The 25,968-nt window shown below is 48.9% G+C and overlaps 2 protein-coding genes and 1 long non-coding RNA gene across 5 annotated transcripts in view; 2 read left to right on the plus strand and 1 right to left on the minus strand.

The window, feature by feature from the left end:
- Nucleotides 1-294: 294 nt before the first annotated feature.
- Nucleotides 295-1,132, plus strand: LOC100966244 (neuroendocrine secretory protein 55). Its single transcript, XM_003787736.3, has one exon. The coding sequence runs from the start codon at nucleotides 295-297 to the stop codon at nucleotides 1,075-1,077; it is 783 nt and encodes a 260-aa protein (XP_003787784.1). The 3' UTR covers nucleotides 1,078-1,132.
- A 386-nt stretch (nucleotides 1,133-1,518) lies between these two features.
- On the minus strand, nucleotides 1,519-10,926 carry LOC105886774. The gene is made up of 5 exons (XR_001161178.2): nucleotides 10,600-10,926; nucleotides 8,925-9,088; nucleotides 2,314-2,380; nucleotides 1,949-2,024; nucleotides 1,519-1,849 (listed from the first exon to the last, which is right to left on the minus strand). It is a non-coding gene; the product is annotated as an uncharacterized LOC105886774 (long non-coding RNA).
- A 2,472-nt stretch (nucleotides 10,927-13,398) lies between these two features.
- LOC100966563 (guanine nucleotide-binding protein G(s) subunit alpha) overlaps nucleotides 13,399-25,968 on the plus strand; it is a 56,126-nt gene continuing 43,556 nt past the window's right edge. For 2 of the 3 annotated variants that reach the window (XM_012803870.1, XM_023511902.1), the window contains exons 1-2: nucleotides 13,399-14,573; nucleotides 14,973-15,793. In XM_012803870.1, the coding sequence (XP_012659324.1) occupies nucleotides 13,399-14,573; nucleotides 14,973-15,793 (1,996 nt within the window). Of the gene's footprint in view, nucleotides 14,712-14,972; nucleotides 15,794-25,968 lie in introns of all 3 variants that reach the window. The other variant, XM_003787737.2, reaches the window with a different exon arrangement.

The following is a 25,968-nucleotide window of genomic DNA, read 5'->3' on the forward strand; positions in this document are numbered from 1 at the left end:
CCCAGGCGAGAGGATCAGCGGAGGCACCTCTCCCGAGTCTCAGACTCTGCGGTCTGAGACTTAGAGAGAGGAGCCCCAGAGGAGATAGACTCTTCCCCATTCCTTCTTTTTCCTTGGAGGCAAGCAGTGGCACGGAGCTTTAGAAAGTTCTGAAGTGGTCAGGAAGGTAGGTTCTTCCCTTTTTTTCCTCACCTCGTGAGGTGCACCTTTTTCGGCTCTTGCCGCCAATGCGCATCGGAGCCGCTCTCTGCAGAGCCAGAGGGTCGGTTGGCTTCTCCGTGTGTGCCTAAGAGGATGGATCGGAGGTCCCGGGCTCACCAGTGGCGCCGAGCTCGCCATAATTACCACGATCTCTGCCCACCCATCGGCCGCCGGACAGCCACCGCACTCCTCTGGCTCTCCTGCTCCATCGCGCTCCTCCGCGCCCTTGCTGCCTCCAACGCCCGCGCCCAGCAGCGCGCGGCTGCCCAGCAGCAGCAGCAGCAGCAGCAGCAGCAGCAGCGCCGGAGCTTCCTTAACGCCCACCACCGCTCCGGCGCCCAGGTATACCCTGATTCCCCCGAATCCGAATCTGACCGCGAGACCGAGGAGGTAGACTTCGAGCCGTCCCTCCCTGAGTGCCTAGAGTACGAAGACGACTTCGAGTACGAGACCGAGTCCGAGTCCGAGTCCGAGTCTGAAATAGAGTCGGAGACCGACTTCGAGACCGAGACCGACACCGCTCCCACCACTGAGCCCGAGACCGAGCCGGAAGACGAGCGAGGACCCGTGGTGCCCAAGCAGTCCACCTTCCCCCAGTCTCTAACCGAGCGACTGCAAGCTCTCAAGTTGCGAAGCCCCGACGCCTCCCCAAGTCGCGCAGGACCCAGCACTCAGGAGCCCCAGAACACCACTGAGGGGGAGGAGCCCGAGAAAACGCCTGAGCCCGAGTACCAGGATCCGAGGAACCCCGAAGAGTCCGAGGAGTCCAAGGAGAAGAAGCGGCAGCGCCGCTGCAAGCCGAAGAAGTCCCCCCGCCGCGACCCGTCCCCGGAGTCCCCGAAGAAAAAGGGGCCCATCCCCATCCGGCGTCACTAATGGAGGACGCCGTCCAGATTCTCCTTGTTTTCATGGATTCAGGTCAGTTGACTACCCTTAAACTGGGGTCTGAGGGCGGTGAAAGAAAGGGAGGGAGAAAACGCAGGTTAGGAGAAAGTGGGAAGAGAGCGGGGTCGGCTAGCTAGCCCAGGATCGGAGGTCAGGGTTGGGTGGAGAGGCTCCCCAAATCTCCCCAGGGGGCCATTGCCGGTGGCCAAAGGCTTGTTGGACGGCGGGGCGCTCCTTGCGTCCCGCTGGAGACAACCTGAGGTCTCTGGCTGGTGCCCGGACGCGCGAGTGAATCCTGAGCGCGTCCCCGGCTTCTACCTGCGCACGGAAACGGCACTGGTAAGTCACTTGTTTTAGCTGTTTTTCTCACCTAGTCTCAAATGAGTTTGCTTTGGCAGGCACCCGAAATGTGGTTCGGAAGTATGCGCGCCAACTTTTGCGATTCAAGAGCAGCCGCCGTAGCGACACTGTTGCAATGTGTGGAAAGTAATCAGAATGGGACTGGGCGAGAACTCAGGGAAGTCGCACACGCACACGGTGTTTAAGGGATCAGAGGCTGGAGCCCAGGTCCCGGCGCTGCCAATTTGGAGCCCGGGATCTTGGCACCAGTGCCTCGGCTGCCGCGCGTCAGTCTTCCCCGCCACCGCCAGCCTCTGGGCGCTCGCGGGGCCAGAGACCGCTGCAGAGAGTGTGCGCACCTGTCCGTGCGCCCCAGAGCCAAACTCTCCTAGCTTGCTGGCGGCTTCCCTGGAGTCCCCGGTACCTGGAGGGCAGACAGGGGGTGTATATGGGTCTTAGAGGGTGCTCCTACAGGCTACCAGGGTTGGTGGAGAAGATTTGGTCACGTCGGGGCATTGCCAACCTTTTGGCGCAGCTGGTCTGGCGGCGGGACTGCTTGCGGCTTGGCTGGAGAGGTCCTGGGCTGTTTGCGCAAGGCCCTGGAGATGGGAGAGAGAGAGGCTAAGAGGCCCTTGAGGTGGTCGGGAGCGTTAAGGGTAAAGCGGAGCAAGGAATGGGCTGGAGAGGGGGGTTCGCGTTATATCATGAGGACACCGTATAATATGTCCTCAAAGAACGCAACACACGCTGAGCTGGGGAAAGGTGTTGGTTCCGCCTTGGGGCGATCGGTCGAGAGGGGGCAGGGGCCAGTGGCTTCAGCAGCAGCCGGGCGCGGGAGGCGGGGAGACGGTGTGCCCCGGCCATTTTCAGCTAAGTTTGGAATCTAACCTGGAGGGAAACTGCTTTGGTGACCCATCACAAAAAAGCAGCAATCCGGTGGCCCTCAGCTCCAACCCTGGGGGAAAAGGCTGATAAGTGAAGTGTATTTACAAAACCTCACGCCACTTGGAAATTGATCTTTTCGTTCCCGCTCCCCACCCCCCACCTTTTGGTGCGTGCTCGTCTCGTTTTGCGCAGTTACTTGAGTTACTCTGATGAGAATGATTTGGGGGGGGGGATAAGTAAAGTATTTTGACGGCTTGAATTGAAACATGGTCAAATTCTTAAACTTCTAAAAAAAGGATGGTGCTAGAAGGAAAACACTTTAAAAGGTCTTCCTTCCAGGACCTACTCCTTAGGAAAGGCTTTGCAGTGCCCGGAACTTAGCTGTGTCAGTGGTCTTGGACAGCAAATAGGGGCAAGGCAGTTTGTTAGCAAAGGGCTTCCTTTGGCAGCATTTCTGAAGTCTGGAGACTGCAGAAGGGCTAGGTGTGTCCTGATTTGGGCTTGGAATCGTGAAACTGCGTTAGTGAAATGGAGCCCCCCTGAACTGAAATTCCTGCTTAATGTAAACAATGATGACGTCTTCCTTTTTGTGAAATCAGGCATTCTGTTTTTCCTCTGGTCATGTCTTAGAGGTCTCTGGAGACTAGGCAAGAGAAGCCAGAGGTTTTGTTAAAAAATTTTGGTGTGTTTTTCAGTGTGGAAACCACCTTCACAGACTAGGCAGTCTTAGGGGACGGGTTTTCCTGCATAAAATTAGCATACTGCCTTGCTGCCGGATGAATAAACAAGTTTTTAAAAGTCGGAGGTGCTTAGCACACACCTCATACCGCGTCTTGCTATTTTTTAAATAGAAGGGCTGACAGGGGAGGGTGGCTTCCTTAACTATAAGCAATGCCCCAGGCTTTTATATTTGGGGGTGGGGGGAGGTCGCTAAAAGAAACAGTTCTCTTTCATTCTTCCACAACTGCCTCAGAGTCAAAAGTAGAGATGTCCTGATGGTAAAAACCTGTTACGGCACACACCCGCCCCCATTCAGACACCGCCCCCATTCAGTTCCCCGCCCCCAACCCCCCTCTTTCCGCTAGGATTCCGGGGTGGAAAAACCATGAGGGGTCCTACAAAGCAAGCGAAGAAAGCACCCATGACCCACCCCGGGGAGAGGGGATTTTGCCATATATACTTGCAAACCTCTCTGTTTAAGCCACTGGTGTCCAGCTGCCTCCCTTTTCCAGACTTTTCTAGCAAATTCTTCAAGCATTCCCAATTCATTAGTCTCCCAACTGGCCCTTTGTTTAACCCAGCTAATCCGGGGTTAGCATTTAAATGGGCTGACTTGCCATTTTACATAGGTGGGGTGTGAGGATTTGCTCTCAAAAAAAGCAAACCTTAACAGGTTTTAACCACTTAGGTAAATTCCCTGGCAGTTACAATGTTTCAAATGCTGAGACAAAGAGGGGGATGAGAAGGAGGAGAGTAAAGCAGCTAAACGAGATGGTCTGCCCCACAGTAAAGCGTCTTTACAACATTCATCATTTGCTTAATGGAAATTTGCGGGGGTGGGGTTGGGGTGGGGTGAGGGGTCATTGGTGCTCTTGTAAATGAATTTTTTAAAATTATGTAACAATGTTCAAATAGTGTGTGGTGTCAACAACCTGATGTACTTAAGTTTTTTGTCTAAAGTTTGCAAACAAAATGTTTAAATCTATGTTTATTAAATTCAGGAATTAGAAATTTTAAAGTTTGCAATTGTTTTAAGATGTTTCTATAATGCACAAGAAGCTTTTTTATCCTGGAATTGCTTACAGCCCTTTACTCTAGCTTTCATTTTTAGCAGCTGTGACAGAAGTTTAAAGAAGCTGAAACATCATTGTTGGTAAGAATGAAGGTTTTTTTTTTTTTTAATAATCTGCATGGATTTTACTTAATTTGCCAGGATTATCACTGCTCTTCAAGAGAGACACACTACTGAGAGGAAACTGAGCAGAAACCATGGTGTGGGGAAAGTATGTCTTTTAAGAAGGTGACCTATTAAAAACCAAATCACTAAAATCATAGCAGTCTACCAGGGGCCAGTAATGTCATGCCAGCCCAAGTGCTGCCCTTCTCTAAAAAACTGCCCAGCAAAGGGAGGCGATTCTCAAATTACACCTTTAATCCCTGTGTTCCAGAATGAGGGATGGAATTTCTTGTCCTGCTGTGGGGTTTTGATATTAATGACTATTTCTTAAATCTTGATGCCCCAGACTGGGGCAGCGGGATGTAAAACAAAATGCCCAAGCAGCCCAGGTGCCTCTAGCCTTTGTCCTGTGGAGTGGCCTTAGGTCAGACCTAACACCCCACTGCCTCAGTTTCTTCTAAAAAGAAGTAGCTGGGTGAGATGTTCCTATATCCCTTTCTGCTCCATTTGTGTGCAGGGTGATTAGGTTTAGAAGCCTGGGGTTGCTCAATTTGACTCTCTCTCAGTGATTTTAACATTAATGGAATCCAGAAAACTTCAAAAGTTGATCAAATAAAAAGCACCAGCTGTGAAGAAATCTGGTTTGTGTTGCTCTAATGTTAATTTTGTCAAATCTGCTTTTCAATTGGTGGCAAAAATGGTTTAAAGAGGCAGGTTATAGTATGTAGAATTCCACTGTGTCCTGTTCCTAAACTGAGAAAAATTGGCCATACTGAAGAGCAAATAGGATTTAGTGTTTTTTAAAGTGGTTTTTCCCACCCCCTTCTCTCCCTGACCTTAGCATCTGAGGACAGGCCTTTTGGGCCAGGAACCAGCAGGGCTTATGCGTCCTGTGCTGGTATGGCAGCACTGAGATGCAGCCACTTGAGAAGACAGCAGCCTGATGGGAACATTGGTTAAGTGACCACAAGTGTTGAATATATTATTTGGTAACACTTTTAAGTGTCCTGATTAAACTAGATCTGAAAAAATGGCCTATTGGTTGCAGCTAGTTAGGATAAAACAGTTTTTCAATCAATGTTTTTTCATTATCACTCCCCAGCCCCCAGATTATGCAGGGTTTTTTTTTTTTTTTTTTGGCCAGGACTGGGTTTGAACCCGCCACCTCCAGCATATGGGGCCAGCACCTTACTCCTTTGAGCCACAGGCGCCGCCCTATGCAGGTTTTTCTTTTCCTAGTTTCCCTTTCCCATGACATTTTAATACCATAGACATATATTATATTACATTTATGTACTGTAGGACCTCATGACAGCTGTCTTTTTGCACACACCCCAAAACCAATGTTGCGTCTTTTGCAAATGTATGGGATAAACAAAGCAATGCTTAAAAACAAACAAATAAACAAAAAAACAGCTACTCAAGAGAGTTGGAGGCAAGAGGATTGCTCAAGCCCAAAAGTTTGAGGTTGTGGTGAGCTATGATGTCATAGGACTCTACCCAGGGTGATAGTGAGACTCTGTCTCAAAGAAAAGTTCTGTCAAATCACGTGACTTAACATCACATTTTTGTTTTATAATTTAAGATTTCCCCCCCTTACACATAAAAAGGCTAATTATTACTGGTGTTTTGTTTTCTTTTTAAAAAACTTGAGGTTTTTTTTCAAAAACCCCAATAGCTAGCTATGCTGGTCAGAGTACTAGTGCCTAGTTAATCCACAGGGCAGAGAAGCAGTATGAACAGCCTAGTGACTTAGTTTTCCCAAAGCCAGGAGTCTGCAGTGCAGGGCCACCATCACCTGTTGGTAGTGCTCAGCCAGCAGAGGCAGGACACCTGAGGGGAGCTGGCACCATGACCCTCTGCATGCAGACTATTCCCGGGTAGCCCTGGGGAGGCTGCCTGCCCAGTGTCAAGTGGGGTGCAGCTTGTGTGTTTATTCTGTGGGCTTATTTTAGGGTGAATGTGATACAAATTAGCAGGGGGCCATGGCCATCAGAAAGGCCAGGGTGAGCCTAGGCTTTACAGACAGAGTAGGTGGCAGCAGTAATGTGGGGACAGAGTTGAGGAAGAAAAAAAGTTATGAGGGGTCATAGAAAATAAAGGAAGATGTTGGGGAGGTAAGGGAATCCCCAAGAATGAGCAGAAGAGAAGATTTAGAAATGGGGTGGGGGTCACAAAGCCAAGAAATTTTAGGACTTATAGAATAGTTTGAAGGCATAAAGTAGCAAGCTTCAAATATCTGGTGGCCATAGAGGGGAGTAAAGGGTCAGGTTTCACCTCAGCATTAGGACAAGCATTTTTAACAAAGAATAGCACTGGAAGCTATTAAAGGCCTTGTTATTTATCACCTTTACTACTGCTGCCGTTCCTTGAAAATCTCCTACAGACCTGGCCCAGAAATTCCAATTTCATAGGTGCAGTGGAGTTTTCATACAAGTACCTCAACTACTTCATCCAAACAAAAAAAAGATTTGACACCAAGGAGACTTGCTGTCTAATTCAAATGCTAAGCCCTAGATTTCAGTTCAGGTCAAACTTGAGGGCTGTTAAGAGCACAGGCCAAGACTGTCAGCTAGCTGAAGACCACAAGTTTCTCCTCCCCCACAGGCAACATCTGGTTTCTGAGTGTCCTGGCTTATGTTGCTGTCTCAATTAGACTTCATTAGGAAAATTTGTTCTGGGTAACTGAGGTTGTGCAAGAAGATGAAATACACCATTCCCCTTAAATTTAAGAAATGTTGCACAGAAGCCCCCATGGTGGCTGGAATATCCACCATCGAGTTACAGAAATTTTAAATAGAGCTTCCACTAAAGCCAAATTTACCTTCCCGGATGCCCCCGCCCCTCCTCCACCCCGGCGCCTCCTGTAGTTGCCTTCCCATGGTGCTGTTCATCTTTTCTGGAATGGCCACTTTCCCCATGAAATTCTCTGCTGCATCATCAGCGAGTCTGGAGAAGGAATCCACCACTCAGTTCAGGCCACCACAGACAAAATGTCTGGACCCACTGTACAAACCCGTGTGGTCACACAACAATGGAAGCCTGACTGAAGCAGCATTTGTGGCCCTTCCCAGAGGGCTGCTGAGCCATTGCTAGTGAGCTGAGCAAAGGGATATGAATTCACCTTGGGAACATTTTAATCTGAGCAGATGAAGCATTTTACAAAGACTGTTTATATATTATGAAATAGAATAGACTGTTTATAATATATAAACAGTCTTGGTTCTGCCCCTAACCCAGTGCTCTGCCTTATCCGTTTGAAGCATTTTTCCTTTAGTTGGCATTTGCCTGAAACAGCCTGGTCATGCAGACCCTTCTGCAGACAGCAGCATGCTGCTGCCTCCACCGGCCAAGGCTGGCAAAGGAGATGCCGGAAGGGAAAAGGATGGCAGCAGCAAGTCTTAATTGAACGGTAATTAATTGAACAGCTTCAAAATCTTATTGCTATTCAGTCAGCACTCAGAAAACATTTGTCACTGGGAAGATGAGAAACTTAATAGTTGCCTAAATTCTCTTTTCTGTATTCTATTCTTCTGCGTTTGCCTTTTCTTTATAACTAGTGAAAAGATCTTCCTTTCCCCTTTTAAAAGAAACTTGCTGACAACTAATGGCATAAATGGGCTACAGAGAAAGCTCTTCTGCAAACTGCCCCTTCAAAGCCACAGACCAAAAGGAAACTGCCCAAAAGCACTGCTTGCCCTGGTTTCTGCTTCTTTCCCTCTTACCCACCCCCTTTTCTCTCAAGGGACTCTAGGGAGAAAGCTGACAGAGACTGACCTAAAATTTGGGTGCTCCTTGTGCTTTTAGCAATGAGTAACAATCCCAAAAAGTAACTACAAACACAATCACAGGTTGTGTGCCATAGAGCTGTCAATATAGCAGGAAGCCAAGGGTACCACACGTGGCCCCCAAGGAAGGAAGCCATGTCACAGCAGGTGACAGTGCCACTGTAATGCTGCCACTGTTCAGAGCATCAACAGGAAAGAAAGACATTACTCTCCCTTAGGGTTGTTTACAAAAAGCTACTGACTTGCTACCTGTGGCACCTGCGCCGTTGGGCCTGTTTGGGCTGACTTTCCAGAAATGCAAAGGTTAATGGATGTGTGAGTAGTCATCTCCCATTCTTTTCTTAATTGATCAAGTATAGAAAAATCTATGATTTCCATGTAGTCAAGAATATACAATTTTCAAGAAACCATCACCTGGGGTTTGACAGCCAATCCTATCCTCTCCTGCTTACCTCATCATCTTACTGTGCAGCCCTTCCCTCTAGCACATTCTCTCTCAGGAGATGGTCAAGGCCTTAGCACATAGCTTTCGTCTTTCATTCCCAACTGAGCCTTTTTTCAGGCACTAAATTATCCTGACTTCCTTTCCCTTAGCTCTATAAAACCATGAATAGACTTTCTTTCCTGGTTGCTGTTCATTCCTATCAAATGTTTACTCTTCTCATGATAGAAATCCACTTGGAATTAGAAATCTACATTTAAGGTACTTTACATTATACAGTTACAATGCCAGATCCTAAAAAACAATGCCCCTGGTGGGGTTAGGCCCCACACTAGGTCGCCCACCAATACCCATCCCTGGCCATAGCCTTCCAGGTCAAGGCCATCCTTCTGTCTTAAACCAGCAAGACTGCCAGCCCTCAAGGGGCTCACCAGACAATCTAACCAATCAGGGTGGCCCCTAGTCAACAGATCACCCCTGCTCTTACCCCACCAGGTTCCTCAAGTCCCTGTGGCTAGGTCACCAGTCGCCTCATGTCTGGCCACACTTCTGGAGTTCTCTGGAGCCCTACTGCTCATGTGCAGTGGAGTTGCTGGTCTTAATCCCACTTATTAAAAGGGTTTAGAGTTGTCAGATTCTGGTAGCCAGTCACTAGAGAAATAAACAAGGGTGGGGAAAAAAAGAAACAACAGGATTAAATAATGAGATTTATTCTTCCGGGTCCTACTTTCCCTTTAAATTAAGGCAATTTCTATTCAAGTGTAAGGGTCCTTTCTCAGTTTATACCAGTGATTTTTCAACTGGTGCTGATTTTGCCCCCCAGAGGACACTTGGCAAAGCCTGAAGACATTTTTGGTTGTTAAAACTAAGGGGATGCTACTGGCATCTAGTGGGTACAGGCTAGGGATGCTGCTCAGTATCCTACAATGTGCAGGACAGTCACCACAAAGATTTAGCTGGCCATAGATGCCACCAGAGCAGAGGATAAGAAACCACCATCTATGTTAGATATGCTGAATGGTTCTGAAAACCCCTCCTCCATGTGCCTCTGGGCCCTTTCTAGGACTGCCTTCTGTTTCCTCTTCAGGGCTCCAAATGTTCAAGATTCAATAACAATATATTTCCCCCCTGGAGAGTTACATCTAACCCAGTAGTCTCATGTTCTAATAAGGATGATTACCAATTTGAATTTATAACCTTTATCTTTTTTTCCCCCAATAATGAGGGGCAAAAATCTCCATCCCAACTACCCAACCGTCCTTCAACTCTACCATGTCTAAAACAAAATTGACTCTATCACCTTGTCAGTCCTTCTCCTTGACTTCTCTGCCCTGCTGCCAGTGTCCCATCATCTGGACACCACACTTTGGCCCTAAGGCCTTTTGCTTTTTTAGCACTGAAATTGCTAGAGGATCCTGTGGGGCTCTTCCTCAGTCCCTCCTTTTAGCCTGCCTGCTTCCTTCACCATGTCTGGGTCTCTCCCCTCATAGCCTCCTTTGTGCTTAACTCCTTCCTTTGTTCTCTTCATCAGGACCATCCTCCACATTGCTTCTACCTTTTCTAAACCTAGAGTCATTTGCAAAACAAAAAAACTTTCAATGTCCTCCCCATTTCCTGCTAAAATCGCCTCAAAGGTGCTTGCCCTGAAACTTCACGGCATCGTCAGAGAAATTCTATCCAATTTCTCTTGCTTTTTCTTCCATTGTCGCATCACAACCAGCCAAGGTGGCTTTTTGTGTTTACCCAGCGATGCCCCATCCTTTGTTCCTGATAGGCAAACTGTCTCCCATCCCCCTGCCTTCCATACATAGCCAAGGCGTCTATCCTTTCTTGTAGGCCCATTTGAAGCGCCATTTTCTTTATCAGGATTTCCAAATTTCCCCTAGAGGTCTCTTCTTTCGTTTTGTATGCTGCTCTACGCCTTAGGACTGAGGATTGGTATTTACCCACCTTTATCACCTTAATGCATGTGTGCCCTTGGCAAAGAACAATAATACCCTAAAGAATGTTGAACAAAGGGGTCCGTGAAAATGTCGAACAGAGGCCCTGTACCCGCTCCTTGATGGTGCTTTGAGGGTGAGCGCGAGGCCTGGCAAGGGCATACCATCCCTTTAGGGCACCCATCGCGGCCTCCATGAGGCTCCAATCCCAAATCTACTGACCTTCCACTTCTGCATGGCTCAGCATCCCCGGGGCCTCAACCCCTTATCCATCCATGGCTGCTCCTCGCAGTAAGCCCTCTCCTGTGGGTCCTGGCCCTCTACCTCCAGGCCCTGAAGATCTTCTCCTTGCCTTGACCCAGCGGCGACCCCCTCTGTTGGTGGATTAGCCCACCGCCATCAACGATCCCAAGGGTTGACCCCTGGGATCCCCCGACTTCTCCACTCGGCCTTTGCAACCTATGGCATCAGGAAGAGTGACCCCCATGGCGCTGGCGGTCCTCGTGGCCTTCTGGGCCTAGCCGCCATACGCCCCCCACCCCCACCAACGGCTTCCAACCACCCCTGCAGTTTAACCTTTTTGGGCGTTCCAACGCGGCGCCCCCTATTGGACCTCCCACCCATATCCGGTTTCCGGTTCGACGCCCCCTGCTCATTCGCCAGGCAGCCTTGATTGGCATGACCCCGGCCCAATAGCTGACCCGGTGCTGGGGTCGAAGGGGAGTGAGTTGGTTGTTGCGACCCAGGTATCCTAGTCCGTGGATGCTTATGTGGTTTAGCAGTTTTGAGGGGAGATAGTTACCCAAAGTTTGGACCAAAGTTCGGGATTAGCATCTGCAATACGTAGATCCGTAAAGCTGAAGCGGTACGCCTTTGACGGGCTCCAAACGTTACCCAGGGTCCAACTTGTTAGCTTTTCTCTGCACTGCGCGGCCACGTGGGTGGTGGATGCAAGGGGGGTGATGATGCTCTGTGCCTTGTGGTACCCTGGTTCAAAGAGAAATGTGTTACATTAGGTTTGAGAAATGTGTTACATTAGGTTTAATAGGATGGGACCGTGTGGTGGTTCGCCCGCCCGCGATTCCGCTTCGTATACCGCGGTATGCACCGAGCTGTACGCACTGAGCGGTGCGCGCCAAGCGCCTTACTTGCCGCATCCCACCCTGTGTAACCTTCATCGAACCGTCTCCCCCTTAGGGTTCAGCAGGTCAGATGACCACTTGTCCCCTGTCCCGCTCCTCTGCACCTAAATGTGACTTGCCAGTCTTTGTCACCCACTAGTGAGACTGACCTGATGCGCACCTGCCGGGTTTTACTTAACCCCATAAGTGGCAATTTTTCCCCTGAAGGAAATCCTTTTGCGGACCCCAATCCAGAGCAGTACGCATGCACACCCCCACCTCACTAGGAAGTGTGGGACATTTACCTGCTGTAGGCTTTGAGCCCACCGCGGCACGGCAAACGGAGCGCGGCCGGGTGGCTAGATCTGTGGCTGGGATCAGTGCCGCTTCAACGGGCTCTAGCAACGGAAAAGTAAAGTGGTTGCCCTAGAATACTCAAAGCAAGAGGAGAGGGGCTGTTGTAGGGCTGGAGGACTGACTGACCGACCCTGCAGCCGGCACCCAAAGCGGGGAGCCGCTCATCTCGGCTACTGTTCGCCGCGCGGTATTTGTGAATTTAATGCGCACAGTTTTGTCCAGTTTCCGAGACCACCCCATACCTGCCGTAACCCCCAACTAAAATCCTCTTTAACTCTTTCTCAAAACAATAGGACCTGCAGAACTCTTAGGTCTGCGTTCTATGGGGTCCCTATGTGCTCCGCGAAACCACCCCCCACCCCAATCGGTGCTGCCGCGGCTACCCTAGGGCCAGATGCTACTGCCTGGGGGACTTTCCTTGATTCTCCCTCCGTGTCGCGCGCACATTTGAGACCCTCTGATTCCCCTGCGTCATCATCCATATAAACGAGAACTCTGCCTGCGCTGCTCTAGGCCACTGCAGAGACCCCCTAGAGCCCGATGGGGATGGGGGACATTAAAGTGCTTTACCGGAGTCAACCGGAGCTAACATCGGCAAGCGGCAAACAAAAGCTATAGACGCGGCAGAAAGTACCCCAAGGCATTCGGAAAACCAAATTGTGTGCTTGCACTCGGTAGCCCCCCCACCCCGCTTCTCTGGTGGGCTCACGACCACCTGTCGCATCCCCGCGCACTCTTGTACCCCCTTCTCAATCGCATAAAGCCCTGCGCTCGGGACTTGGGCTTGAGACTCAGGGCTGCCTAGGAGCTGGGGGCCACAGCTCAGGGATTCAGGGGTATTTTGAGGTGATGAAACCTCCCGCAGTCCCCCCCCCCCCGAGGGGAGGGAGGATTCAGCTCCTGTACTCCAGCGTCCCAAGGCCCACGTCTTGCGTCACGTGTCCCGCAACGCAGGAGAGCGTTCTCTTTGGCCAGAAGAGGAGCGAGGAGAAAGACTCCAAAGCAGTCAGAGAGAGAGGAGTGGAAGGAGCTGAAACATCCCTGCGCTCACCAGCCCCCTTACCCAAAGTCCGGGGCTGCGGGTGCCTGGAGCCTCCGGGAACCGGCTCCTGCAGCCGGAGTCGCCTCGGCACTGGGCCCTGCGTCCTCTGGTGGCAGAGAAAAAGCGCTACTAGCGATTTTCGGACCGATTCGACGCGCTTCTTACATCCAAACAGGCGGTGTTGGCCTGGAGCAGAGAGAGAGAGACAGTGAGAGAGAGGAGGGGACAAGGGCAAACTGGAGTGGGGGGCTAAGGGGAAGCCTGAGGGCATAAAACGTGGCCAGGAAGGAGCCTAGACTCCACTAGAAGCAATTGTGTTGCTTCTGCCACGGTCTAGGGTTCCGGCCCTGAACCCTCCAACCTCCCAGGGGTTGGAAAGTGAGGCTGGAGGACTTCCAGCTGGTACTTTGGTTTTTTTTAAAATAATTTTTTCACCCTAGTTTGGTTGGGTGCTCCGTCTTACGGAGCCCCAAATTTATTTTAAGAAGCCGCCACCGTGTTATGGGCATGTGCAACCGCCTCGACGGCAATAATATGTCAGGACAACGCGATATCCCCCCTGAAATTGAGGAACAGCCCGAACAGCCCGAGCAGCCACCCTTGGAGGCCCCAGGGGCAGCTGCCCCCAGTGCTGGGCCTAGCCCAGCCGAAGAGATGGAGACCAAACCGCCTCACAGCGAGCCCATCGCCATCAAGAGCGACGGCGCGGCGGATGGACCCCCAGATGTCTCCAGGCCCAACTTCCAGGGCCTCAACCAGGCCTTCCAGGAAGCAGGAGCCTGGGGAGGCTACAGCCCACCTCCAGAGGAAGCCATGCCCTTCGAGGTCAAGCAGCCCAGCTTGGGAGGCTTCTGGCCTACCCTGGAGCAGCCGGGATCCCTCAGTGAGGCCTATGCAGGCCCTGAGGCCTTCGGCCCAGCGTTCATGGAGCCCAGAGCCTTGGATGGTGCCCAACCAAGCCTGGGAGGCTACAGCCCCCCACCAGAAGAAGCTATGCCCTTTGAATATGACCAGCCTGCCCAGGGGGGCTGCAGCCAACCTCTCCTGCAGGTCCCAGACCTCGCTCCAGGTGGCCCAGGTGCTGGGATCCCCGGAGGTCCTCCCGAGGAGCCCCAAGATCTCAGATCTGCATTTGCTGGCTTCGGAGGCAGCTACAGCCCTCCCCCTGAGGAGGCTATGCCATTCCAGCTTGATGGAGAAGAATTTGGGGATGATAGCCCACCCCCAGGACTCCCCAGGCCCGTCCCGCAAATCGACGGCGGCAATTTGTTCGAGGTTGTCCCGGTCCCGGGTGCGGCGGTCCCGGTCCCCGGTGCGGTCCGCGTCGCTCCCGCCGGGAACGCGCCTCTTCTCTGGATCCGAGGCGCCATCGGCAGCGCATCCCGAGGAGCTGTCAGACTTCCTCGCAACAGCCCCCCAATGGAGATCTCCGGACCCCCGCTCGAGATTGGCAGCGCCCCCGTCGGGGTCCACGACGCTCCCGTCAACATGGACAGCCCCCCAATCGCGCTTCATGGCCCGCCCATCGAGGACTGCGGAGCCCCAGATAAGAGAGAGCGAGCAGAGAGACCCCCAGTTGAGGGAGAAGCAGCCGAGATGGAAGGAAGCTCAGCCACCGCTGCTGAAGAGGGTGGAAAAGTCCCCTCTCCCGGGGACGGATCCCCTGCCGCTGCCGCGGCAGCTCCTGCCACCCCAGCCGATCCTGACACCGGGACAGCCCCTGCCTCCGCAGCCGATCCTGACGCCGGGGCAGCTCCAGCCGATCCTGACACCGGGGCAGCCCCTGCCTCCTCTGCCGATCCTGACACCGGGGCAGATCCTGGAGCCCCAGCCGACCCTGATGCCGGGGCAGACCCAGGAGCTCCAGCCGACTCTGACGCCGGGGCAGACCCGGGAGCCCAAGCCGATTCTAACACCGGGACAGACCGAGGAACCCAAACCGATCCTGACGCCGGGGCAGACCCAGGAGCCCCAAACGATCCTGACGCCGGGGCAGCAGCTGGAGCCCCAACCAATTCTGACGCCGGGGCAGACCCAGGAGCCCCAAACGATCCTGACGCCGGGGAAGCCCCTGGAGCCCCAGCCGATCCTGATGCCGGGCCAGCCACTGGAGCCCCAGCGGATCCTGACGCCGGGGCCAACCCTGAAGCCCCGGCCGATCCTGAAGCCGGGGCCGCCCCTGGAGCCCCGGCTAATCCTGACGCCGGGGCCGCCCCTGCCGTCCCAGCCGCTCCAGACAACCGGGCAGCCCCAGCCGCTCCTGCCGCCAGGGCAGCTCCTGCCGCCAGGGCAGCTCCTGCCGCCAGGGCAGGTCCAGCCGCTCCTGCTGCCCGGGCAGCTGCCGCCGCCCGGGCAGCTGCCGCCGCCCGGGCCGCCCGAGCTGCCCCTGCCGCCGGGGCCAGACGCAACCCCTATCTCCTCAGACCCCCCAGCCCCGAGATTCAGGCTGCCGACCCGCCTACTCCGCGGCCTACTCGAGCGACTGGCTGGCGGGGCAAACCTGAGCGCAGCCGTGGCCGCCTCGGGTACTACGACGAAGGGTCAAGCGACTCCAGCGGAGACGAGTACGACGATGGGGCCACCGGATGCTGGCGCTGGCTCCTGCAGCGAAATCGCCGCCGCCGAAGCCGAAAGCCGCAGCGTAACTTGCTCGGCAACTTCCTCTCTCAAGCATTCGGGAGCTGCTTCTGCCGATCTGAGAGCCCCCAGCCCAGAGCCTCGCAGTCCGGCAAGGTCAAGGAGGTTCCCATGGCAGAGAGGCACAGACAGATGCGCAAAGAAACCCTCGAGAACCGTGCTCAGAGGCGCGCACAGAAGAAACGCAGCAAGCTCATCGACAAGCAACTCCAGGAAGAGAAGATGGACTACATGTGTACGCACCGCCTGCTGCTGCTAGGTAATGCGGCGGACTCTGCCTCTGGGCAGCAGGGCCGCCAGGGACCCGGGAAGAGGGTGGCAGGGCTGCCCGGTGGGTCTGTGGCTTGGCGGTGGGAGGAGGGGGTCCGGTCAAAGATCGGAAAACCCTGCTAGAAAGTTCCATGGAGGGACCCCAACTTTGCCCTGGGTGCGGGAGGGGAGGTTGAGTAGGCTCGGGTGGCGAAGTATATGCCCTCCAGGGAGAAAAGTGATGCCGAGCGACACTGAGGGTCGTTTCCGGCTGGACAGGCGAAGGCCAGCGACCGTAAGCTGGACAGTGAGGGTCTTCAGGTGAGCCAGGAACTGCCGGGGAGGGGCCCCGGGGCTCCCCTGGCTAGGCTGGTTGGGGCCATGGTGGGCTGGAATCATTGGGAAAGGCGCGCCCCCGCCTCGCCTGGCACGGCTGCTTGGACTCAGACGGCTTTGTTGTTGGTGTGTGTCGGTGTCCATATTCTGTGTTCGCCTGTGCATGTTACGCTCAAGTGTTTCCATCCCGGCACCCCCAAATTACCCGCCGACTGTGTACTTGTACTTGGGACCGGGCTGTCTTGTGGTTTGCGCCATTGCGCGGGCAAGAAACTTTCGGTGTTCGCGCACTCCGGCGGTACCTGCGCGGGCGCTCTGCGGTGCGGCGCGGCGCAGGGAAGCTGGCGGAGCATCCTGGGTAATGCGCTGGGCCCCTGGCCACGGGAGGGAAACGGGCCGCTTTCCCCCGGCCTCCATAACCTTTTTCCTGTCTGTCTTTCTCTCTTTTTCCCTTTGCGCTAAGCGTTTCCTCACTTCTCATTCGTTCGCCAAACCCTCCCGCCTTTACAGTTGAAAAACCAGACACGCAGGTATCTGGGGCATCGGGGATACAGAGATGAACTTGGTGTGCTGCACAAGCTGAGCATACCTGGTGGCGGGATGAGGGTGGGGGGGGGGCCCTTGACCTGCTGTAGGGACCTCTGGATCCCAAACCAGGCGGGGCTGGTTCCAAGGGGGTGGGCGTGGCTGTGTTTAAAAAAAAATATGAACTTTGTTTTCTAGCAAACAGCCCGAGGTAAGCCAATCATTTACACTTTTACAAGCGTTCAGTAGGAGGGGCTTGGTTTAAAAAGAATGGGGGTGATGAGTTTGGAGTGGAATGTCCTGTTGTGTTTGAAATGCAATTAAAATAAAACATTTCAAAAAATGCTCTTGAGTGTATTTGAAATGTGTAGACAAAGTATGGTAAAATCATGAATATGACTTGTTAAATATGTAAATTTTTGCATGTGAATTTTTTCAAGCAGCTTTAGCTGGGGGCAGAGAGGCTTACAGGTAAGGTTTTCTGCAACTTTGCTTTGAATACCAAACAAATAATAAAAAATAAAAAAACTGAAAGTTTTTTGATTAAAGTTAAAATAATGCTATTCTCACCAAAAGGGTACCTTGGCAGCCTTCTACCTCCCACCTCCTCACTCCAGAACTCCCTTCCTTACCTCACAGTAAGACCCTCTCCCCTAATTCCAGGTCTTTCTCTGGCCCTCCCCAGTTCCCCTTTGCCCCTCTCCCCCCACAAGACCTCTTACCCCAAACCTGAAGCAATAACTCTTTGCCACACTTAAAGCAGCAATTAGTAATAGTCTAAATATGTGGCTTACATGGAAACTTCAGAAGTGAATCTCTACAATCTTTATTTTTTCAACTTTATTCTTTAAGAAATTTCAAGGGATTTTAAGATCACAGTTTCTAAGGCTGTGCTATCACTAGCATTCTCAACATAGCTGTATGCCATTATGACATGTTTCCTATGACATCCCACAGCTTTAGATGTGATGATCATTTTATGTATGACCCCGCCCTCTGACACAATATTATTTGCCCCAAAACATACAAAAGGGAGGTAATTTTACATTTCAAATGTCCCAACTACACTAAAACCACAGAACCTTCGATGACAAGGCACTGCCTTCCCTGCAGACAACTGATTTTGCCATAACAGACCCATTTCAATATTCTAAGCATAGCTCTGGGAAGCAAATCAGTAAACTGGGGGTAGGAGGACAGAGCCTGGTGCAGAAAGGAGACCCACATGACAGTGCACAGCTGACCCCTAATTGTCAAATTGGTAGTGTCCTTTACATGCTTCGGCCTCATTTGCCTCATCTGCCAAATGAAGTTTTCCTGGCAGATCTCCACTAAGATACCCTTTAGCTTCATGACTTGAGTCTTCTATTTTTCCCAGGGATTAGGGGTAAGGAGGACATGGTCCATTTAAATCGGGACTAGAGGCTTAGACCACAGGTAATGCAACCATGAATCCTGCAGCAGAGTGTTCATATGTGGAGCCATGTGGACTTAAGAATAATAGAAGTTTCCCTGGATTCCCCTTGTTCTCCTCAGGGGGAAAATTAACCTTGACAAAAGGAAATTTGCTGGGGTCATCTTGCCATTGTCCTGGCTTTGCTCCCTAGGGATTAACAGCCAAGCGTGTTTGGATAGTTCAGAAACTATCCAGAACAACATAGTTCAGAAAACAGGCCAGTAAACTTTGGGCCTTATCTAGCATGAGCCTGAACTGCCATAGCCAGCGTTACCTGCTAGCTGACACTATAGCAGTGCAGGTTGTCAAACCGGGCTATAATTTCCCACCAGGGTTCATTTTGCTGAGGGGACGTGAGACATTGCATCCATGTCTTAGTTACTGATAGGGGAGAGGAAAAAAGATGAGGACTTACCCACATGTAGGACAAGACTTTTTACTAACTTTCTAGTTCCACCATATAAAACAAGACATCCATACATTGCTACCACTGAAAAATGCACATCAAACGGCTGTCCTTTGGTATGGCTCCTAATTTGTGACATGTAGATTCATCTGTTGCTTTAAAATTGTGTGCTTGTGAGTGCATCCTTCCTACTTTTATTGCCCAAACAGCTTAAGTACATACAGGGAATCGTAGAAAAATAAAGATCATGATGAAAATTCTAGAATATCTAGAGTTGAAGCTCAGCATTATCCAATAATAGACTATTTCCATGGTTCTGTTGCCTTTTTAAACAATTGTGGTGGTGTTAAACTTTCTTTTTTGAAACTTCCTTTAGGCATGATTACCTCCTTGTTTAAGAATTAAAAGAGGCCAGTAGATCAGCATTTCTTAGTATCTGCTGCATTTATTAAAATTGTGCAGCAAATACTATATACGATAATGGCCATTCTGCAGTGACACTTTATTTATTCAATGAATCACAATTTAATTGTATGATAATTTATTTATGCCTCTAAGTGCAATGGTGATATATTACATTCCATCTCGCAGAAGCACTTTTTTCTTTCATTCTTTTTAATTTTAAACTGTACTCAGAAGGCCTCCACTGAGCTGTTTGGTGCTGTGGGGAGGCCCAACTCTGAGACCACAAAAGTACTGCAGAGTTAAAGGTTTTTATTATTTTCCTTTCTCTGTTTCCCAATATTATTCATACTTCTCAAAGGCCAAAATTCTGCCCTACTTTAAAAAATCCAACTCACCACAGTTTTCTTCTTCAAAAAATTTTTCTGTATTAGTGGATCAATTTTTTTTTACATTTGTCCATATTCTATGCCATGGAAAACTGGTTTTAAGCAAAGAAAATTGGGAGTCACCCCCTCTGTATACACTTGAAAACCCCACCATACTTATTAGCCACCAGTAATATTAATGATAACACATTCTGATTGCATTATACATTTTTAAGATCCTTTCATTTAGTCGTATATACCCTGTGAAGCAACTCTGGGCAATAAAAATGTGATAGGACCTCATTTCATAGGCAAATAAAGCAAAACTCAGAGATTAAATATCAGGGACTTTAGCTCAAATACTACAAGGTAAGTGAAGGATCTCAGGTTTCAAATTCAGATAAGGTAATGCTTAGGAAAAACTTGACAATGAGCTGCAGAGCGTTATGTAAAGCATGATTGTTATAAATGTACTGTGTGTTCTTAAAATCCCTTGCCAGCGACAGGTGTCTAGAAGCCTGCTGCTTTCTGAATTGCAGTCAAACCCTGACAGATCCCTGGTTATAAATGTCCATTGAGTGTACATGAAACGTGAGCTCTCCCATTTCTGAGATACCTGTCACTCTTTGGTGATATTTAATTCCCACATTTGCTCTGACTCTTCTGCCAGCATAGCAACCCTGCAGGCTCGGTTTGTTTGTTGGCCTTTCTTTTCTTTTTCTTTTTTTAAATGCGCATGTTGTTTAAAGTCTTTTTTAATAGATTCCCTATTAGTTTTCTTTAGCAGGGTCTAAAACTTTTTTTCTCTTTACTTAGCTTCCCCCCCCCACGTTAAAAATGTTAATAATAATCATAAGAGTAAAATGCATTTGCTTTTATGCCTAGTTCTACATTTACAGAATTAGACTGTTTAGACTTAGTCTGGATCTAATGATTTTATTAACATAGCCCTGCTCAATATTCTTCATAGTGATTTTTTTTAAAAAAAAAAGCATTCTTTGCTTTTAGTCCACGGCCAGTTCCCATTTAGCAAGACACCCAATGTGTGATCTTAGAAATCGCCTTTAACTTTTATACAGCTAGGTTAGTAGGAAGCAAAAACCAAATTGCTCTTGAGAGAAGGTAGATGTTTAATTCCCAATGCCAGCCATGACCCTCCTCCTTTTGAGAGTCAGTTTTCCCTTCAAATAAAACTTACTCCCACCCCCAGCAAAATTATGGCTCTTTAAATACCTCTAAATAAAGTAACTTTTAGGGGACACAATAAATAGTTAATCAAAAAAATGGTTTCGAAGCGTCTAGGTTTTCTTCTGCCTGTGACAGAGTGGGGTTATGGCAACCCCCCCTTTCCCCTTTCAGGCTTCCTAACGAAATGCAAACTTCTTATGTCATTTGCCCACTTTAAAGTCTAATTCCTCAGGAAGAATAGCAATTTTTCAGATGGGACAAGGCCAGCTGATGTGACAAGGTCTCCACTGTCAATTAAAAAGGCAGCCCAGTGAACTGGAGGCATTGGCCAGGCTGATTGGCCATCTCTGCCTCTGATGGTCCCCCAGCAGCAGGACTAGAGACTCTGGCCCCAACACCCACCTTGACAGATTTCATTGAATTGGACTAAATGGAACCTTTGTCCCCAATGCATTCCTACTCTGGCCTGTGGGCACCCTGAGCATAAGATTATGCTCTCTTAGGGAGGAAGAGAAAAATGGGCCCGAGCCTCTGGAGTTCTGTGGAATCTTCCTCAAGTCCTAAGTGGCCTTTATGCAATTGAAAAAAAAAAAAAAACCCTGTTGGGAAGCTATACCTACAAATTGGCCATGAGGGTAGTGGGCCAGGGAGCCCTTGAACAAGAGAAGGAGGGGTATTTTTAGAACGAGACATCATTTTTTCCCCTTAATCCCCCCCAAAGAAGGCAAGATTCTAAAAGTAAAGTTACATCTGAGAAACCCAGAGAAGCCTTTTAAAGGATAGTATCTCCAACCCACATGCACTTGCGTGGCACATGCAGGTATCCCCAAAGTGTTCACTGGTGTTTTAGAAACTGATTTTTTCCTCTTGGACTTTTTTTTTCTTCTTGCTACCAGTGAAGTTTTTTGTCTAGTTTAGCTTTTTTCCATATGTCCCACGAGACAATGAACTTAGAAGTTCTGTCAGTGCTGGGCACCCCATTCTGTCTTTCTGTCTCTACGTTTCAGAGTACACTCTTGGTACACATTTGCTAAATAAAGGTCAACCCAAGCCATAGATACGCTATGCCTTGTTAAATTTATGATTGCGTGCAGTCACTCCCTGGTGAGCCATGTGGCAGAGAGAAGATGAGGAAAACTTTGTTTACTTCTCCTGAAAAAGCGTCACCTATCACCCCCTGCCTATCCATCCCTCTCCCCACCTTTCTCTTTTCATAAGCTCCTACCTATAAATCAATATTGTGGCTGAGCCCAAGGACCTGAGCTTAGATTGTTCAGTGATTATTATGCCTGCAAAAAAAGATGTGTTTAGTTTCCTTCCCCACAGCCAGGTGGTGAAGCAGGCCGGCCAGCCAGCAGGAATGGAAGATGCAGAGACCTCGACAAAAGAGGTAGGGAACGACACAAACAATGTTTGACTTTTAATTATCACTGATCATCACAGCTCTATTGAGACATCAGGTCCTTTGGTCTCCGACAAGTAGCACACAGGAGGCACCTACCCTTCAAGTTAGAATTACTGGAGCAGTTTCACGTATGCGACATCTGGGAGCCATAATAAGGGAAGAATGTTAGGCAACTCATCTCTGTCAGAGCGATGGAAATTCAGGGAAGGCGCCTCTGTCACACTGACTTAGAGGTAAAATTCCAAATTTCATTATAGAGTAATTTGTTAAACCTCTGGAGAATTCATGAGTATTTTGACTCGTGGAATTCTGCCCACAGAACTTGAACACTGGATGTTACTAAATGATTTTTTAATGATTCAATTTGGGGCGAGGAGAGAGGTATAAAGGTGGTATAAATTGTTACCCAATCTCAAATTTATTATGAGTCAGTCAATGTTGCTGACACTGTCACACACATTTTGTGTGTGGGACAGAGTAAGTACTTTTAACTTCCTTTAATGAGTTGATAATGGGAAGGGAAAATCTCTTGTGCCTACTTTCTAAGGCGTGTCACAGTCGAGCGTTCACCAGCTCAATGTCACCGCTGTGTGAGCGTCTGTTCTTACCAGGGAATGAGGACTGGGGCAGCAAGAGATGCTCCCTTTTGAATTCTCCAGTTCCTGCCTGTCCTCTTGAATCAAAAGACCACACTACCTCTCTCCTCGTTCCCATTTGAACAGTATTGCCTTTCAACAAACTGATTGCTAAAGTGCAAATTACTATGAAGATTTTTTTTTACAGGGAACCTGCATTCAGGTAAGTTTGTAGGGTTTGAGACGAAAAAAAGAACACTTAGGATAATCCACAAAACCCAGTGGCAGACATGGTGACACAGTCCAATACCCGAAAAGGGCTGCTTGGCAAGGCTCTTCCACAGGAAATAGGAGAAGTGTCCTGCATGTTAGCTAGAATCTATCCAAACTCCCCTGGGCCTCAGGGGCACACAGAACTGTGCCTCAGTGTCTATACCTGCAAAAGTAACTGGTTTATCCAGCTACAAAAAATGAAGGTATGAAACCTGTCAAGAATAGATGGTATTACTTAGGAAGCACATAAGTACTTACATTCCAGGGACCACTTACATACTTCCTTTTTAATAGACACTGTTTTTTATTTATAGTTTTATTTGGTAACATCTAAGTGTCCAAAGGATTAAGCCCACCCCTGTGGGCTTCTCTTTTAAAAAAGACAGACCTGATTTATAATCAGCCCCCCTGGGTTTTTTGTTTTGTTTTGTCTTGTTTTTTTTTTTTTGGCCAGAGAGCACATTCGAAATCTCAGAAAGTGTCCATCTTAATTCCTTATAGCTGTTCTCTCTAGGAGATCTACTAGGCCTAAAAGGTACTTAATTATCTTATTAGTAAAATCACAGGTGTCATTCAGAGGTCTGTCTGCCTATTACCTCCCGAAATATGAATTTTTTTTTTTTTTTTTTTTTTTTTTGACACAGACCCAAAAGCTCCCACCCGGCAGAACACCGCAGCACCACAGCTCACAGCAACCTCCAACTCCTGGGCTCAAGCGAGTCTCCTGCCTCCGCCTCCCAAGTAGCTGGGACCACAGGTGCCCGCCACAACGCCCGGCTATTTTTTGGTTGCAGCCATCATTGTTGTTTGGCGGGTCCGGGCTGGGGATTCGAACCCGCCACCTTAGGTGTACGTGGCTGGCGCCTTAGCTGGTTGAGCTATAGGCGCCGAGCCGAAATATGAATTTTTTAATGACAGGCTCTAGAAAAGCCCAGATATGGTGAAGGTGAGTTGTTATTTCAGGTGACCACTAGATGGTAGGACAGTATAAGGAAAAGTATGATAGTCATGGTAAAAGTGACAGGGGCTGAGAAGAGACAGGAAGGGGAAAGAGGGGTTTTCCTTCATGTTCCCCACCCCTGACCCCTACCCTAGGATAGACCTCAGATTCAAAGGAGCCCCAGTAGTCTTACCCATCTTTTTACTTTTAATTTTACATTGTTAGATGCATGCCAGGATTGTAGGAACTTGTGAGGGGCTTAGTCTAACCAAGTGGCTCTATTAACATTTTTTCCTGGGGGTGAGGGATGTCTTATCCCCTTTAGGGTGTTCAGCAAACATCCCCAAATACTAGCAACACATAACACACACAAATTGTGACACTCAAAACTATCTCTCGTCATTGCCACAGGTCACCCCTGATTGAGAACTACTGCCCTAACATCATCAATATTAATTTCTGGGGAAGTTAAAGATCACACACATCATAACGTGTATTAAAAATTATCTTCAGAGAAAAGGCAGTCCACTTTAGGTACTAACAACCAGTCAGAAATGCTCATACTTAATTTTGGCCCCCAGCATTCTTGGGTAGAAGTAATTTCTAGAAACCTCAGAGAAGAAATCAACCTAGATGACTCTAACTAGACTAGAAAAGAGAATTATTTCAGGGCTGTGAACGAGGACTCTGATTAACCAAGTTAGTCTCCTAGGTGGGCTAGGAGACTAACTAGGAGGTACCCTATAACCCAGTGGTTCTCAACCTTCCTAATGCCACGACCCTTTAACACAGTTCCTCATGTTGTGGTGACCCCTAACCATAAAATTATTTTCCTTGCTAGCACCACAACATAAGGAAAATAACTGATCTTTCAAGGCAGAAAGTCACCTTGGGATAGGGGTCACAGGTAGGACTACCTCTGAATGACTGTACTGAGAAAGATCGTAACACGTTTTTGGAAATAAAACATAGTTTATGCCAATAGAAGTAATAACACAAGGACATTTCTGGGTCTTGCACTTGGTCTCTGATAAAATAGACATTCCCCTTCCCCTCCCACGAGAGATTCTATAACCAATATCTCTTAGAATAATCATAACAGAACTGTGTTGTGATTTTATTTACAAAACAGTGACCTAACTCCCCAAGTTGCATCTAACCAGCTTCCCTCCCAAGTGAAGAGGACTTTATTGCTTCTTTATCATTATTTTGACTCTAGCACATTTATATTTTTGCTCCCATTTGGTCTTTTAGTGAAGTTTTCAGATGTTACAGATTCATCGGGGATCTAATTTAAAAAACAAACAATTTTTTTTGCTTTTTTCTTATTTTTCTAAGAGAGTTTGGAATTTGTGCCAATTTCATTGGAAAGGCCAAGAAAAAAAAATTAAAATGAGACAATCACCACTCTACTCCAGACGTACACATGTATTTAAACACTTATTTACTTTTACTATCAGTATCACCACAGGGTGAAAGGTAGAAAGGGATTGTTTGATACACTATTAGACTTGTAAAATTTAAAATATCATTTGAAGTCAATACTTGTCTGAAGACTAGTGTTATGTGCCCCAAGTTCAGCTGAACCACTCCTAACCAGAGACTTCCTTACTGCAGAATCCTAGAAATTACCCAAGGCAAGCTTTTTGAATGTTGATTTTGACATTTTGCCTGAGACCAAGTGCAACATCTTTCCAAGGAAATGCTTAGAAGACTCAGCACAGAACCCAAAAACAAATGCCAGAAGTTAAGGGAAAATTTTTAAAAATCGGATTGCCAGAAACTTCCAGCTATTTATAATTGAGCATTTAAGACGTGATTTCATTTCTTTCTTTTTAGTTGCTAAGAGGGAAGCGCATTAGATAATTTTGTTTTGCAAAACAAATGGCCAGGGCTGGTTTTAAGATGGACACTTGGAGGAGTCTTTAGAAGTCCCTGATGGGACGCAGCCATTCCAAGCACTCCTTTGAAATAAATCGCTTATCCCAGGGCAGTTGGGCTTTGTGAGCCTGCAGTGATCACCCTTCCCTGTCTTCCCATGTAGGTCTGAGTGGATGGGGAGGGGTGGGCAGAGGAACCCTAACTCTTTGGGAGGGTTCTTAGATAGTGGGAAGAGCCTGGCTAAGAAGGTGCAGGGTTCCTCATTCCTGTGACCTTTAGTTGATTCTAGCACTTTATTCTAGGATTCCATGAATTTGCCAAGTGAGATCCAGAAAAGGCCAAAGTTTGAGTCTTAAAAATCTTGACAAGGCTCCATTTTGTGGTGATTCTGCTGAGGATGCCCAGGGTCCTGCCATGGTCAGGGGCGTGA

Source organism: Otolemur garnettii, unplaced genomic scaffold (genome assembly GCF_000181295.1).
Source record: "Otolemur garnettii isolate 467f Iridium unplaced genomic scaffold, OtoGar3 scaffold00023, whole genome shotgun sequence".
NCBI classification, from domain to species: Eukaryota; Metazoa; Chordata; class Mammalia; order Primates; family Galagidae; genus Otolemur; species Otolemur garnettii.